General features: G+C 41.5%; 1 protein-coding gene across 5 annotated transcripts in view; it reads right to left on the reverse strand.

Moving 5' to 3' along the window:
- The window catches only part of tbck (TBC1 domain containing kinase), a 194,763-nt gene that overhangs the window by 170,615 nt on the left and 7,048 nt on the right, over positions 1-17,100 (reverse strand). For 2 of the 5 annotated variants that reach the window (XM_078531467.1, XM_078531620.1), the window contains exon 2: positions 5,544-5,765. In XM_078531467.1, coding sequence (XP_078387593.1) covers positions 5,544-5,736 — 193 coding nt within the window. In that variant the 5' untranslated portion in view covers positions 5,737-5,765. Of the gene's footprint in view, positions 1-5,543; positions 5,766-6,578; positions 6,600-6,762; positions 6,900-17,100 lie in introns of those variants that run through there. The other 3 variants (XM_078531551.1, XM_078531577.1, XM_078531585.1) reach the window with 3 other exon arrangements.

The following is a 17,100-nucleotide window of genomic DNA, read 5'->3' on the forward strand; positions in this document are numbered from 1 at the left end:
GGCCAACTTGGCTTTTACGTCCTTGTAGAATCAGAAATACTATATTGTTCAACTAATGCTTACCACATGTCTAATAAATTTACATGAAACATTTTCTCATTGGATTAAATATCATCCAATTTTTGCAGTAAATTACTGGCGACAGCACTGCAATAACAATATAATTGGCTCAGCACCCTCCAGGCTCTCTCTTTCAAACGTGGTTAGAATCATAGAGCCTTACAGAATCATAACATGGTTACAGGGCAGAAGGAGGCCATTTGGCCCTCAATGCCTGTGCCAGCTCTTTCAAAGAGCTATCCATTTTGTCCAACTTCCCCACAGCCCTGCAAGTTGTTCCTTTTCAAATCAAAAATTCAATCCCTTTTGAAAGTTTTTATTAATCTGCTTCCACCACCCTTTCAGGCAGTGCTTTCGTAACAACTTGCTCAGCAAAAACAATCTCATCTGCCTGTTTATTTACCAGTTATCTTCAATCTGTGTCTTTGGGCTATTGATCCACTTTTGTTTACTCTATGAAAACCTCTCATAATTTTGAACACTTTAATGAAATTCCCCTTAACCTTCTCTGCTCTAAGGAAAACAATCTCAGCTTCTCCAGTCTCTCCAACTGGAGTCCCCCGTCTCTAGTGTCATTCCACTAAATCTTCTCTGCACCTTCTCCAAGGTCTTGACATTCTTCCTAAAACTTGGTGCCCATAATTGGACACAATACTCTGACTGAGGTCTAATCAGTGACAGGGGTAAAAATAATTTTCTTTGGAGGATTTTTTTGAGATTTTCTTGAGGAATACCTTTTGATTTTCGGGGTGACTTTATGGTTTTCAGGGGCTCCTTTTTCATAGAGGTCTACAACACAGAAAAAGGCCCTTTGGCCCATCGAGTCTGCCCCAGTCAAACAAGTACCTAATTATTCTAATCCCATCTTCCAGCACTAGGCCCACAGCCTTCTATGCCATGGCATCGCAAGTGCACATTCAAATACTTAAATGTTATGAGGGTTTCTGCCTCTACCACCCTTTCAGGCAGTGAGTTCTAGATTCCCACTACCCTCTGAGTCAAAAAATTGTTCCTCACATCACCTCTAAACCTCCTGCTCCTTACCTTAAATCTATGCCCCCTGGTTATTGATCCCTCCTCCAAGGGGAAAAGTTCCTTCCTGTCTACCCTTATCTATGCCCCTCATAATTTTATACACCTCAATCATGTCCCCCCTCGATCTCCTCTGCTCCAGGGAAAATAACCCCAGTCTATCCAATCCCTCCTCATAACTAAAACTCTCCAGCCCAGGCAACATCCTGGTAAATCTCCTTTGCACTCTCTCTAGTGCAATCACATCCTTCCTATAATGCAGATTCCAGAACTGCACGCAATACTCTAGATGTGGCCTAACCAGCGTTTTATACAGTTCCAGCATAATATCCCTGCTCTTATACTCTATGCCTCGACTAATAAAGGCAAGTATCCCATATGCCTTCTTAACCACCTTATCTACCTGTCCCACTACCTTAAGGGACCGGTGGACATGCACACCAAGGTCCCTCTGATCCTCGGTACTTCCCAGGGTCCTACCATTCATCATGTATTCCGGTGCCTTGTTTGTCCTGCCCAAGCGCATCACCTCACACTTATCCGGTTTAAACTCCATTTGTCACTGTTCAGCCCATCTGGCCAGCCCGTCCATATCCTCCTGTAATTTAAGGCTATTCCTCCTCACTATTTACCATCCCACCAATTTTCGTGTCATCCACGAACTTACTGATCAGCCCTCCTACATTCAAGTCCAAATCGTTTATATATACCACAAACAGCAGGGGACCCAATACCGATCCGTGTGGGACCCCACGGGACACAGGCAACCAGTCACAAAAACACCCCTCGACCATCACCCTCTGCTTCCTGCCACTCAGCCAATTCTGGATCCAATTTGCCAAATTGCCTTGGATCCTATGGGCTCTTACCTTCGTTATCAGTCTCCCATGCGGGACTTTATCAAAAGCCTTGCTGAAGTCCAAGTAGATTGCATCAAATGCATTGCCCTCATCTACACACCTGGTCACCTCTTCGAAAAATTCAATCAAATTGGTCAGACATGGCCTCCCCTTAACAAAACCATGCTGACTGCCCTTGATTAATCCCTGCTTCTCCAAGTGTAGATCAATTCTGTCCCTCAGAATTGCTTCCAATTTTCAATCTCACTGACTTGGTGATGCAGTCAAATAGTGACATTACCTTATGTATTTGTGTTGAATTTTTTTTTAATGACTTCCTTCTTTAGATAGATAAGGTAACACAAATACCAAAGACTGTAAGACAAATGGTAGCTAATGTATTTCAATTGTATTGATTGAGAGATAAATATTGGCCAGGACACAGAGAAGTTGTTTACTCTCCCTTGAAAACTGCCATGGGGTCATCTGAGCGAGTAGATGAGGTTTTGGTTCAACATCTCTTTTGAAAAACATTTCCTGGAATGCTGAACTCCCTCAGTGTTGCACCGAAGTGCCAGCCTAGTCTATGTACTCAAATCTCTGGAGTGAGATTTGAACAGATAACCTTCCCACTCAGAAGCAAAAGTGCTACCAGGAGAGTTGAGTGTGTTCTCCTGGGAACATTGTTCCTAATTGATATTGTAATGAAAGCAAATGTAAGCACATGAAATTTGCTGACACAATTAAAATAGGCAGCAGGAGTAGAGAAACATCATGTAGAAAAGGTTTAGAGAACTAGTTGGCTGTATTTTGAAAATGGGGCAAAGTTAAATACAACACTGAACATATAAAGCTCAATATAAAACTTTAAGAGCAATATATCTCATCCCTCTACCAGGCACCCTGCAATCCTTTGGTCCAAATAACTTTAGGCTTTAGCAATATCCCTCATTTTCAAATGCATATCAACATCTGGTGCCCAGGTTAATTTTTTTTTTAAATGTCTTAATATTTCCGTTCACTATTTAGCTGAGATTAGCAGTTACATCATTCCACTCCTAATCCCCCTCTCATTTTGATTTTTTATATATATATTACTTCGATGTTTGTCTTTATGTCTATTTTTCTCCCTCCAACTTCCCATCCTGATTATGTTAATATACTTATTTGTCACTTATTTCTCAGTTGCAAAGGGAGACCTAACCAAAAAAGTGCTCTTTTGTTTGTTCTCTCCACATATCCTGACTGACCTGTTGTAGGCTTCCAGCTTCGTTTTAAAATCTTGTTTTAGCTCTCCCATAGCCTGGTTCATGCTGAGTTGAAGGATAGTTTCACCATGTGCGTCGGGAACTAGGCCTAGTCCTCGTGTATGCGCCATCCTGGATCTGTCCCTCCCACCAAGAGTCGTTGAAGTGGGGGGGGGGGGGGGGGGGGGGGGGGAGGTGTGGGGGGGTGTGTGTGAGTGTGTGTGTGTGTGTGTGTGTGTGTGTGTGTGTGACTTTCCTTTGTTACCCCGCCATTGATTTTTCAAGGGCACATTTGCCCACTGCCCCTGGATATTTTGAACCCTGATCAGTGATTCATAAAGGTTTAACATAACTTAATTCCGTATGGAGAACTTAGAAAATGCCTTAATGTTGCATTTTCTATCACCTGCTGGAGAATCAGAATGTTTTTACAGCAGCATGAGGCCTCATATGGAATGAAATCTTTAGAATTTCGCAGTTACCATAGCCAGGAACAAAGGGATCTGGGAGTTCAGATACATAATTCCCTGAAAGTGGCGTCACAGGTAGACAGTTGTAAAGAAAGCTTTTGGCATACTGGCCTTCATAAATCAAAGTATTGAGTATAGGAGTTGGGATGTTATGGTGAGGTTGTATAAGACATTGGTGAGGCCATCTTTGGAGTATTGTGTGCAGTTCTGGTCGCCTAACTACAGGAAGGATATCAGTAAGATTGAAAGAGTAGAGAGAAGATTTACTAGGATGTTGCCGTGTCTTAAGGAGTTGAGTTGCAGGGAAAGATTAAACAGGTTAGGACTTTATTCCTTGGAGCGTAGAAGGATGAGGGGAGATTTGATAGAAGTTTACAAAATTATGAGGGGTATAGACAGAGCAAATGCGAGTAGGCTCTTTCCACTTAGATTAGGAGAGATAAACACGAGAGGGCATGTCTTTAGGGTGAAAGGGGAAAGGTTTAGGGGGAACATTAGGAGGAACTTCTTCACTCAGAGAGTGGTGAGAGTGTGGAACGAGCTGCCATCTGACGTGGTAAATGCGGGCTCACTCTTAAGTTTAAGAATAAATTGGATAGATACATGGATGGGAGGGGTCTGGAGGGTTATGGACTGGGTGCAGGTTAATGGGATTAGCGAAATAATATTTCAGCACAGACTAGAAGGGCCAAATGGCCTGTTTTCTGTGCTGTAGTGTTCTATGGTTCTATCTTTGGTTCTCCAAAATACTATAACTTCAAGATAGCACAGCCATATTACTGGAAGACAAAAAATTTAATTGATTAACCCAGTTTGCTTCCTTGCAGTTTTAATGTTTTGACAGGCTCAGAGTGTAATCCCTTCTTATTCAATCATGTATGGCTCGCATTAACATTCAGATCAATCTAGGTTTGACAAGATACAAACTATGGAACCAACAACAGTCACTCTCAGATGGGTGCACCATCAATCCAAAACCCATCCAAGATGTTGGGCCTGACAATGGAATAATATTGTTTTGGCTCCAACTTAATTCCTGGAAATGAGGAGATACCCATAATGCAATACATAACATGATGGTGCAACATCATAACATGCACTGAGACTGAGCTTTTGAAAAGCCTGATCCCTCAGGTCATCAGGCACCTACAACGTGTAAGCAGATTGGGTGTTCAATTATTTTTCCAAAATTTAAAGTACCACCAAGCATTCAAAGACACATCCAAGACACAAGGGCCTGAACGGTCTTGACAAGGAGGATGCGGAAAGGACGTTTTCTCTTTGGGCAAGTCCAGGACTAGGGGGCACTGTTTTAAAATTAGGGGTTGCCCTTATAAGATAGAGATGAGGAGAAGTTTTTTCTCTGAGGGTTGTGCGACTTTGAAACTCTGTCTCAGAAGGCGGTGGAGGTGGGGGGTCACTGAATATTTTTAAGGCAGAAGTAGATTGATTCCCTAACAAGAATCTAAGGTTATGGGGGATAGATGGGAATATAGAACTCGAAACACAAACATATCAGCCATAATCTTATTGAATGGCAGAGCAGGCTCAAGGGGCTGAATTGCCTACTTCTGCTCCGATTTGATATGTTGATATGTCTATTCATGTGCACCCTCAGAAAGCTTATTTACTATAATAATACAAAGTCATTTTGACAGAAGGCAGAAAATTTCTATATTCACAATGCATTCTCCAAATATCCCAAGAACTAAAAACAAGCAGTCATGCAAAAAATAATAATAAAAAGGTCGTCTCCTGTGGATTTGGAGAATATTTATCAGAACTAATCAGAGAACTCATTACTTCACGTGTTGTCTCTGATTGTCTAATGGAAATCACAATTTAATGGTGATGGAGGTTTACACTGAATGCACTGTACGAGAAAGAGAACTCACCATGTTTGCCACGCGATATGTCCACATATTGGCAGAGCCTGGGATGTGAGATGGCCTTGAGGATTTGGAATCGTCCTAGAATCCTGATGGAGTTTGGGGTGAGTGGAAGCCCGTTGCTGCCGCAGACATCGTGTGGAAGTGCAGAGGCAAAAAAAGTGAAGGCTCCGAGCTGGGCATCTTTTAAGGGAAACATTTTACTCTTGATTCAGTTTCATTGCAAATCTGAGCAGAAAAACAAGGGAATACAGAAGAAATTCAGTGTGGACTGAAAGCTACCACTTTAAGCTACTCAAGTAGCTTAGATCCCCAAAACACACTAAAGGGAGGTAAACCTCCTTAGGGCAAATGAATAAATTAAAGTGCTGGTTCTTTCGTCCAGCCGAATCATGTTAAGTATATTAACAGAACATCATTGCTACAAAATGGAATTAGCATTTTTGATTCCCAGCTCATGATAATCTCATTTCAAAACAAACAAACACAAAGGGTAGCAAGTTAAAAACCTGGAATTCATTCACCAAGAAAGTTGTGAATGCCAGGTCAATTAGAACTTTCAAAGATTGAGATTAATAGATTTTTGTTATGTAAGAATAGCAAGGGATATGGAACAAAGGCAGATAAATACAATTGAGTTTGAAATCAGCCAAGATCTAAATGGTGGAGCAGTCTTGAGGGGCTAAATGGTCTACTCCTGTTCCTAACCACAATATCAACACACATGTAATCTACATTTGGAGGAATGAGTAAGTCATTTAATAAATGTCATCTGAAGGTTTTTTTAACAATAGAAGGAATCACTAAAGTAGGTGGCCGTAGTGTTTTGAAGCACAACATCCATTTGTCAGTATCTTTACAAATCTTTGTTTAAAAAATACTGTACAAAAATATACAACGGTTAAATTAGATGCATAGAAACCAGACTGAGATGAGATTGTTTTTGTGAAAAAAATAATTTAAGGGAAACACACAGAATTCAGACACAATCTACCCACTAAATCATTAACACTTTATAACCTTAACTATGGCATACGGTACCTTTCTTTTAATGCATATGTAATTTGTAAAGGATTTTAAAACTTTTTTTTCTTAAAATCTGAATTTTAGTGACATTATCAAGTACGTTGAAAGCATTTTTGCTGCCATTAGACAATTACAGAGTGCTAACACTGCCCTGATTCTATACAATTGGTTCTTCCAAGAGATAGTTAATACTTATCACCAGTTTCAGTGATATGGGCTGCCATGAGCTCCAGAATGATTAATGCCTTTTCATACAGTCACACGCACTTCCAGTGCCAACTTGGCCCTGCATTCTCGCCTAGAAGCCAGGAGGCCTTGGATCAAATTCTATTCCAGATTGACATTAGAATTTTTGTGGTATTATCTGAAAAGGAGCAGGGGAATTTACCCCAACATTAATCCTTAAAACAGCATCACCAAAATATGATTATCTGATCATTGCTGTCAACTGCAATGCTTTCCAAAAACATACTTAATTCATTAAAAAATTGTCAAATTACATTCCATTACAGTTCAAATTGGACATTACAGAAAATGCAATCCAGTTCAAATTCTTTCCATACAATATGTGGCACTCTGAGGTGCCTCAACACAACTGCAGTTACACAAAATATTTACAATATACATTCCATGACAAATAAACTGCCCAAGGAGTTTTTACACAGTTTCCAGTCCCTTGGTGCACTATGGCAGGTGGGCCTTAGACTGTGCCCTTTCCCCTTTGACCTTTGCGGTGGCTGCCCCAACTTTTGTGCATCCCCCAGCATGTCCTGGACCTTGTAATGTTCCAGTCTGCAACACTCAGTCGAGGACAACTCTTTGCTCTGGAAAACCAATAGATTTTGGGCAGACCAAAGGGCATCTTTCACCGAGCTGATAATCCTCCAGCCAAAGTTGGAGTTTGTCTTGGAGTGCATCCCTGGCAACAGTCCATCCAGCACAGAGTCCTGTGTCACAGGGCTGCTCAGGATAAACCTGAAACAAAAACCACTAACTCTCTCCAGGCCTTCATTGCAAAGGCACATTCCAGTATGAGGTGTGTGACGGTCTGCTTCCCACCACAACCACCTCGAGGGTCACGTGCAGAGGGGGTGAGACTCTGGGTGTGCAGGAAGGATTTGACAGGGAGGGCACGGCCTTTCTCACCACCAGCCAAGCTATGTCTTGGTTTGTTTTGAAAGTTCTCGTGATGAGATGTTCTGCTAAACGACTTTGACAGTCTGCTCAGGAAAATGACAGGATCCACCATCTCCTTTTTCTGCAGGGCCTCGAGGGTATTACATGTAGGCTACTGCCTTCTGGACTTGTGGTAAAGGTGTTTTTCTGCATAAACTTCTCCATGAAGGAGAGGTGGTATGGCATGCTCCAACTAGCTGCAGCGTTCTACGGTAACGTGGCCAGACCCATCCTTTACAACACTGGGGACAGATAGGACATCAACATGTAGAGATGCTTGGTGTTTGTGTACCGAGGGTCAATGCACAGCTTGATGCAGACACAGATAAATGCCCATCAGAATCAGGGTGATGTTGGGCATTTTTTCCCCACATCTAGAGATTTGTACATCATGTCTGTGCAGAAATGGTCCATTTTCCATCTCCAGACAAAGTGGAAGATGGCTTGTGTAATGACCACAGCACAGGAGTGGAACATGGACCACAGCTGTGCCATGTACAGCAATACTGACTGCGCCTCGCACCTGATGACCAGGTTCTTGCCTGCAATGGAGAGGGAGCATCACTGCCACATAGCCAGTTTTTTTGTTTTACCATGGGCATGTGCTCCGTTCAATTTTTGGTACATGCCCTGGCACCTCCCCAGTACCTTCAGGTAGTCTGACCTGACGATGGACAGGACAAAGGATCAGTTGGCCCAGTTCTCAGAGAAACGATCTCACTCTTGCCATGATTTACTTTGGCTCCTGAGGCCAGTTTGAACTGGTCACAAATGCTTATAAGTCTGCTGACTGATAGCAGATCTGAACAGAAGACAGCGACGCTGTCCAAATGCAGGGAAACTTTGGCTTGAGCGGCTCCACTCCCTGGGATCATCATTCCTCTTTTGTCCACATCCTTCCTGATGGACTCAGCAAAAGGTTTTATACGGTACACTGGAGTGATAGGGCAGCCTTGTCTGACTTCAGATATGATCGGAAAGCTTTCTAATTCCCACACATTGATTGAAACGGCGCTACTGGCGTTTGTGTAGAACAGCTGGATCCCAGTTGTGGATTCCCTCCCCAAACCCCAATTCTAAGAGCACATTTGTCATGTAGGAGTGTGATATTCTGTCCAATAGCAATCATTGATGAGCCCCATAAGTCTGGCTACACCTGCGGTAATTCTATTACCTATTCTATTAATTCTATTACGCCTAGAGTCTCACCCCCTCTGCACGTGACCCTCGAGGTGGCTGTGGTGGGGAGGAGACCGTCACACACCCCATACTGGAATGTGCCTTTGCAACGAAGGCCTGAAGAGAGTTAGTGGTTTTTGTCCAGGTTCATCCTGAGCAGCTCTGTGACAGAGGACTCAGTGCTGTATGGACCGTACACCCTTATGCGCACTCACACAATACAAGTAAATGTACTCCATGTGTGTGTATTTAATTAACAAACATCTTTCATCATTCAGTAACCAAGGAAGTAAAGCTACTCATCACAATCGAAAAAAAATACTGCCACACTCTGCTTTCCCTCTTACCATTTTAACACACAAAAAAATTAAAATTCATATGCCTAACCCACGCAAATTTGAGTATTGAGATCAGATGCCCAGCGGCAATGTCTACTACTCATTGCAATTCTGATTCGTAATTAAACAATTAGCTGCATCCGGATTCCCAATCAGCCACACTGCCACTGGCCATATCAAACAACACTGATTTAGTGAGCAACTTTTTTCCTTCTCTTTCTAGGGTAATCAGCTTGCTTCAACCAAAGCAGCAACTACTGAAGTAGAGGTGTCAGCTGTGGCTCAGTTCATAGCACCCTCACCTTTGAGTCAGAAGGTTGTGGGTTCATGTCCCACTCCAGGACTTTGAACAAAAAAAAAGTCAAGAACTGTGAATGTACTCGAAAGAGTTACTGAAGTAAGTCACAAATCTCAGCTGAGCGTTCCAAGATTGATGTAGCATGATCACACAATGGCTTATGGTCTGCAAAAGTGGCACAAGGTTGTAACTGAGCAGTTGCATTACGCCTAGCATATAGTTAAACTCAGCAATTGAACCCACTTAAATAAGTCTAAAAGCTGAACAGGAGATATCCCATACAAAGATGTAATTTCTATTGTGGCCAACTTGTGCATGCGTGTCTGGTGCACTCAATAAAAAAAGAGATCAGTGTGAAATTATATACCATAGGTCAGAGTTTAAAATTAGCATTAAACTGATGTCTTCTCACCCAAACCTATTCTCTACCTTGAAAACTCATCCAGCTACCTACAGCTGGCAAGTGGAAAAATAACAACAGTTTAAAATGTCCTTAAAAATCTCAAGGAAGACAATGCCTCTCTAAATTCATTCCAAATATTCAGAAGCTCCTTATATTTACAGTGCAAAACTACAAAGCATATCATCCATATAGAATTAACAAGTCACCTGGATTTGCTCCAGTGAAGGAGATAGCTGTCCTTCATCATTATAGACACGAAACAGTTGGCCTCTTGTTTCCATGCCAGTGTCATGGCCCAAGTGGCAACATGAGACGTAGGAAGGGTGTGGAATTCAAAGAATGTACTCACCATCTGCTTTGAAGTGCACTTACAGGCAGGGGTTAGTGAAGGATATTCAACTGGAATATGAAGTAAGGTTTATGTGATATAAAGGCCAGTTGATCAACATTTGATATTATTTACAATTAGGTGTGTAACAGAGTTAGAATCCTGAATGCCATCTGGGTATAATCAGTTGCAATTAGAACCCTATGTCCTACCACTAAAATAATTTTGTACAGTTTGTTGAGAATAATTATCCGCTTTTATCCCTCTTCTTTTCAGTGTACCTGCTTGTTTCCCCACTATCTAATCTTTGCCAATCACTGTCTCCTTTTCTTCTCTATTTAGCTGTCACACCCTCTCTGAAATGCTATGTTTCTATGTGCCTCTCTCATTCTTACCAACAGAATTGACATGATGCTGTACATTGGCCTAAAAGACTCACTCATTTTAGTTTCAGAGGTTTGAATATATTTGACTCTGAAAATCAATACAGTTCCAAATGTTTAAACGGGTTTAAATATGAATTTCACTTATAATGATCATAAAAATTCCACTCAATGCCGGCAGCCCTCCTCTCGAAAATTTAACAAATACAAGTTGTAGTGATCACTTAAGATGGCACGTGCAAAACACACCCCACCGACCGAATCTGGCCTCCAAGCTCCTTCAGCTCTGCCAATGGTTACACTGAGAATTTAGTACCGGCATCAAGAGCTTACATCCAAGCAGCTCAAATGTCCTGGGCCTGGAGGCTAAGGAAAGGCTGCTTCCTGATTAATTCATTTGAACCAATCAAAGCACTACTTTTAATAGGACATTTCAGCCAATCTGTACAACGAACTTCCGAACCTTCAAAGAAATCACTGCAAATGTTCCCAACCTCACCCCATCCGCCCCACAATATTTTCCCATACAATGCATGCTTTCTTGGCATTAGACCTTTAGATAATGAAAGACTTGGACGTTTCACAACCACAAAGCATCCAAAAATGCTATACGGCCTATTAAGTGTTTTTGAAGTGTAGTCACTGTATTAATGGCAGCAGCCAATTTGCATGAACAATCTGATAAATGGCTAGATAATTTGTGATTTTTATGATGTTAATTGAGGGATGAATATTGACCAGGACACCAGGATAACTCCACTGCTCTCCTTCAAAACAGTGCCATGTGATCGTTTATATACACATGAGGGGGCAGACAGGGCCTTGGTTTAACATCTCATCTGAAAGGAGGAACTTCCTTCATTGCTGCACTGGTGTGTCAACCTTGATGTTTTGCTCAAGACGTGGAGTAGAACTTGAACCCATAAACTTCTGACTCAGAGGCAAGATTGCTACTAACTGAGCTGGCACGTGGGAAAGAAACAAAGTTAATTCTTAATGAAATAAGAGCAAAAAAAAAATGCAGGAAATACTCTGCAGATCAGGCAGCATCTGCAGAGATTTCTCTCTCTACAGTTGCTAACAGGCCTGCTGAGTATTTCCAGCATTTTCTGTTTTTATTTCAGATATCCAGCATCCGCAGTATTGTTTTTCGAATAGTTTTGGAATGATTCTGATTAAGTAGCGCTGTATGTCATTTTTTAATAACAGGAAATGAATGATTTTATTCAGTATCCTATTTTGTTTGTTTGGGGCCTCAGTGCTAAGTACCAGTACAGCCACCTCCATATTTTCATTCTGCCAAATGAAACAGGCCGAGTCTATAAAAAGTAGTTCTGATCAAAGGATTCAATTAAGTAGAGACAGTGAAGGCATTTCCTCTAATGGAGGAATCCATGACAAGGGGAACCAGAATATTTGTTACATGCACTTGAGTGATTCAAACGTGGAGTCATTCTGCAGCCACTGTGAGGTGGCTTCCTGGACAACCCTGATGTTTAGCTGCCAATTTAGCACAAAAAAAATCCTCAAACCACTTCACAATGACATGAAGGTGGCAGTATAACTGCAGCAAAAAGGTTCCCAGGAGTATTCTGCAAAACAAGTGATTCTTCATAAGGGAAACACACTTAGACCATAAGACATAGGAGCAGAAATTAGGCCATTCGGCCCATCGAGTCTGCTCCACCATTCAATCTTGGCTGATAAGTTTCTCAACCCCATTATCCCGCCTTCTCCCCATAACCTTTGATCCCCTTACCAATCAAGAACCTATCTATCTCCGTCTTAAATACACTCAATGACCTGGCCTCCACAGCCTTCTGTGGCAATGAATTCCATAGATTCACCACTCTCTGGCTAAAGAAGTTTCTCCTCATCTTTGTTCTAAAAGGTCTTCCCTTTACTCTGAGGCTGTGCCCTCGGGTCCTAGTATCTCCTACTAATGGAAACATCTTCCCAACGTCCACTCTATCCAGGCCTTTCAGTATTCTGTAAGTTTCAATCAAATCCCTCCTCATCCTTCTAAACTCCATCGAGTATAGACCCAGAGTCCTCAAACGTTCCTCATATATTAAGCCTTTCATTCCTGGGATCGTTCTCGTGAACCTCCTCTGGACCCTCTCCAGGGCCAGCACATCCTTCCTGAGATACGGGGCCCAAAATTGCTCACAATATTCTAAATGTGGTCTGACCAGAGCCTGATAAAGCCTCAGCAGCACATCCCTGCTTTTATATTCTAGTCCTCTCGAAATAAATGCCAACATTGCATTTGCCTTCCTAACTACCGACTCAACCTGCAAGTTAACCTTAAGAGAATCCTGCCTTCTCTCAGCAGAGCTAGTTTATCCTGAAAGATTTATGTTCCTTCATGCTTTCTTTTCTGCCAAAATGTCTCAATTTTTTTAAAATTGAAAAACAGGTATCATTCCTGTTGTGGTGACCTTCCAATATTTTTGCATGCACAGGTAGGAAGATTAGGCTTCTGTAAACCCAGCATAATTACTATTATGCAATAATATTGGTTAGTGTACAAGGAAAACAGTCAAATGTTCTGACTGTAGGAGATAAAAGGAAAATTACATAATACAATTTATTAATGAAACAGAGTGTTGGAAACATTTTGCACTTCTGGCAGCATCTGCGGAGAGAGAAAGAGAGCTAGCATTTCAGGTCTGTGCCTTTTTGATAAGAATTGGGTCACATTTCAGACTTGAGCTACCTCCCTGGTTCCCACTTGAAGCTTGGCCCAGAGAGAAACCTCAGCCTAAACCCAAGCTGACTTTCCTCCTGCACATCTGTCCTGTCACCAAGTCTGTTTTCTTTCAACTCCAAATACTATCAGTCCCTGCCTCTCTAACTCTTTCCCATTACGACTATGAACCTAATCCATTACTTTTCCAGCATCTTTAGACTTGAATTCTCCTCTTGTTGGCCTGCTCATTGTCACGAAACAGTTCTTCCCAACTACTGCCCCATCTCCAACTTCGCTTTCTGCTCCAAAGTCCTTGAATATACGAATTAGGAGCAGGAGTAGGCCACTCGGTTTCTTAAGACAGCTCCACCATTCAATAAGATCATAGTTGATCTGAATGTAACCTCAACCCCACGTTCCTGCCTGCCCCCGATAACCTTTCAACCACTTGCTAATCAAGAATCTATCTAGCTCTGCCTTAAAAACAAAGACTCTGTTTCTACCGTCTTTTGAGAAAGAGAGTTCCAAACACACTGAACTCTCAGGGAAAAATTGTCTCCTCATCACTGTCTTAAATGAGCGACCCCTTATTTTTAAACAAGGACACCAGTTCTAGATTATTCCACAAGATGAAACATCCTCTCCACATCCACTGTCTCAAGAGCCCTTAGGATCTTAAAGGTTTCAATTAAGTTGCCTCTTACTCTTCTAAACTCCAGCGGATACAAACCCAACCTGTCCAACCTTTCCTCATAAGACATCCCACCCATTCCTGGTCTTAGTCTAGTAAACCTTCGCTGAACTGCTTCTAATGCATTTACATCTTTCTTTAAATAAGGAGACCAGTACGGTACACAATACTCCAGATGTGTCTCATCAAAGCCCTGTACAACTGAAGCATAACCTCCCTACTTTGGTAACCAATTCTCCTCACAATAAATAATAATATTCTATTAGTTTTCCTAATTACCTGCTGTGCCTGCATACTTACCTTCTGTGATTCATGCACTAGAAAACGCCAATCCCTCTGAATCTCAGAGCTCTGCAATCTCTCACCATTTAGCTAATAAGCTTCTTTTTTATTCTTCCTGCCAAAATGGACAATTTTCCATTTACCCACATTGTACTCCATTTGCCAGATCTTTGCCCACTGACTTCACCTATCTATGTTATTTTGTAGCCTCTTTACATCCTTTTCACAATTTACTTTCCTACCTATCTTTGTGTCTTCAGCAAATTTAGCCACCATTATTTCCGTCGCTTCATCCGAGTCATTTGTATAAATTGTAAAAAGTTGAGGTCCCAGCACTGATCCCTGTGGCACACCACTTGTCACATCCTACCAACCAGAAAAAGATCCATTTATGCCAGCTCTCTGCTTCCTGTTAGCTAGCCAATCTTCTATCTATGCCAACATGTTACCCCCATACCATGAGCTTTTATTTTCTGCAATAACCTTTGATGTGGCACTTTATCAAATGCCTTCTGGAAATCTAAGTACAGTACATCCACCTGTTTCCCTTTATCCACAGATGTGGCTCCTTCAAAGAATGCCAATAAATTGGTTAAACGTGATTTCCCTTTTACAAAACCATGCTGACTCTGCCTGATTGCCTTGAATTTTTCTAAGTGCCCTGCTATAACATCTTTAATAATAGCTTCTAACATTTTCGCTATGATAGATGTTAGGCCTATAGTTTCTTGCTTTCTGTCTCCCTCCCTTTTTGAATAAAGGAGTTATATTAACTATTTTTCAATTTAATGGAATGTTCCCCGAATCTAGGGAACTTTGGAAAATTAAAACCAGTGCATCAACTATCTCACTAGCCACTTCTTTCAAGGATGAAGTCCATCCAGGCCTGGGAGTTTGTCAGCCGCAGCCCCAGCAATTTGCTCAATACCACTTCCCTGGTGATTGTAATTTTCCCTGCGTTTCCCCCCCCCTCCCTTCCATCTCCTGATTTACAGCTACTTCGGGGAGGTTACTTGTGTCATCTGTAGTGAAGACTGAATACCTGTTTAATTCATCCGCCATCTCCCTGCTTTCCATGATCATTTCCCCAGACCATCTCTATAGGACCAACGCTCATTTTGTTAACTCTTTTCTTATTTAAATATCTATAGAAACTCTTACCATCCATCTTTATATTACTAGCTAGCTTTCTCTCACACTCTAATTTTTCCCTCCTTATTAATCTTTTTGTCATTCTTTGCTGTTCTTTATATTCTTTCCAATCTTCTGACCTGCCATCTGTCTTTGCATAATTATAGGCTTTTTCTTTAAGTTTGACATTGTCTTTAACTTTTTTACTTAACCACAGATGGTGGGCCCTCCCTTTGATATTTTTCTTTCTCACTGGAATGTATATATTCTGTGCATTCTGAAATATCCCTTTAAATGTCTGCCACTGAACTCCTATTGACATATCCCTTAACCTCACTTGCCAGTTCACTTTAGCTAGCTCTGCTTTCATGCCCTCATAATTGCCCTTATTTAAGTTTAAAATACTAGTCTTGGACACACTCGTTTCTCCTTCAAAATGAATGTAAAATTCAATCATGTTATGATCACTGCTACCTCAGGGTACCTTCACTAGGAGTTTATCAATTAATCCTACCTCATTGCACAATACCAGGTTTAGTATAGCCTGCTCTCTGGTTGGCTCCAGAATGTACTGTTCTAAGAAACTCCCGAAAACAATCTATGAACTCCTGATCTACGCTACCTTTGCCAATCTGATTCTTCAGGTCTATATGTAGATTAAAATCCCCCATGACGACTGCTGTACCTTTCTGGCAGGCTCCCATTATCTCTTCTTTTATACTCTATCCTATTGTGTAGTTACAATTAAGAGGCCTGTACACCACTCCCACAAGTGACTTCTTGCCTTTATCATTCCTCATCTGAATCCAAACCGCTTCTACATCCTGGTTTCCTAAATTTAGGTCGTCCCTCTCTAACGTGCTAACACTATCATTAATTAACAGGGCCACCCTTCCACCTTTTCCTAGCTTCCTGTCCTTCCTAAATGTCACATACCCTTCAATGTTCGGGTCCCAATCTATGTCATCCTGCAGCCATGTCTCTGTAATGGTTATCAGATCGTACTTATTTATTTCTATTTGCACTCAGTTCATCTGTTCTGTTTCGAATGCTATGTATGTTTAGATACAGAGCCTTCAGTTCTGTCCTTTTATTGTTTTTGTAGTGTCTAGCCTTGTCTGATGTACTCTTAGAATTGTACTCTCTGTCACTTCCTGTCACACTCTGTTTATCATTTCCTACATTAATACCTGTCTCTCTTGCTTTGTCTCTTTGATTTCTCACATCTTCCCAAATTTGATCCCTTGCCCCCATTATCCAGTTTAAAACCCTATCGACTTTCCTGGTTAGGTGGCTCGCAAGGACACAGCCCTAGCACAGATCAGGTGTAGACCGTCCCAACAGTACAGATCCCACTTTCCCCAATACTGGACCCAGTGCCCCACAAACTGGAACCCACTTCCCCCACACCAGTCTTTGAGCTATGCATTCATTTCTCTAATCTTATTTGTCCTATGCCAATTTGCATGTGGCTCAGGTAATAATCCAGAAATTATTAACTTTGAGGTTCTGCTTCTTAATTTGGTGCCTAGCTCATCACACTGATGATGCAGAGCCTCCTTCGTCATCCTGCCTATGTCATTGGTACCTACATGGACCATGAATGTGTTATTAACTCTCAATTTTGTGCCCATCT

Source organism: Cetorhinus maximus, chromosome 1 (assembly GCF_964194155.1).
Source record: "Cetorhinus maximus chromosome 1, sCetMax3.hap1.1, whole genome shotgun sequence".
Lineage (NCBI taxonomy): Eukaryota > Metazoa > Chordata > Chondrichthyes > Lamniformes > Cetorhinidae > Cetorhinus > Cetorhinus maximus.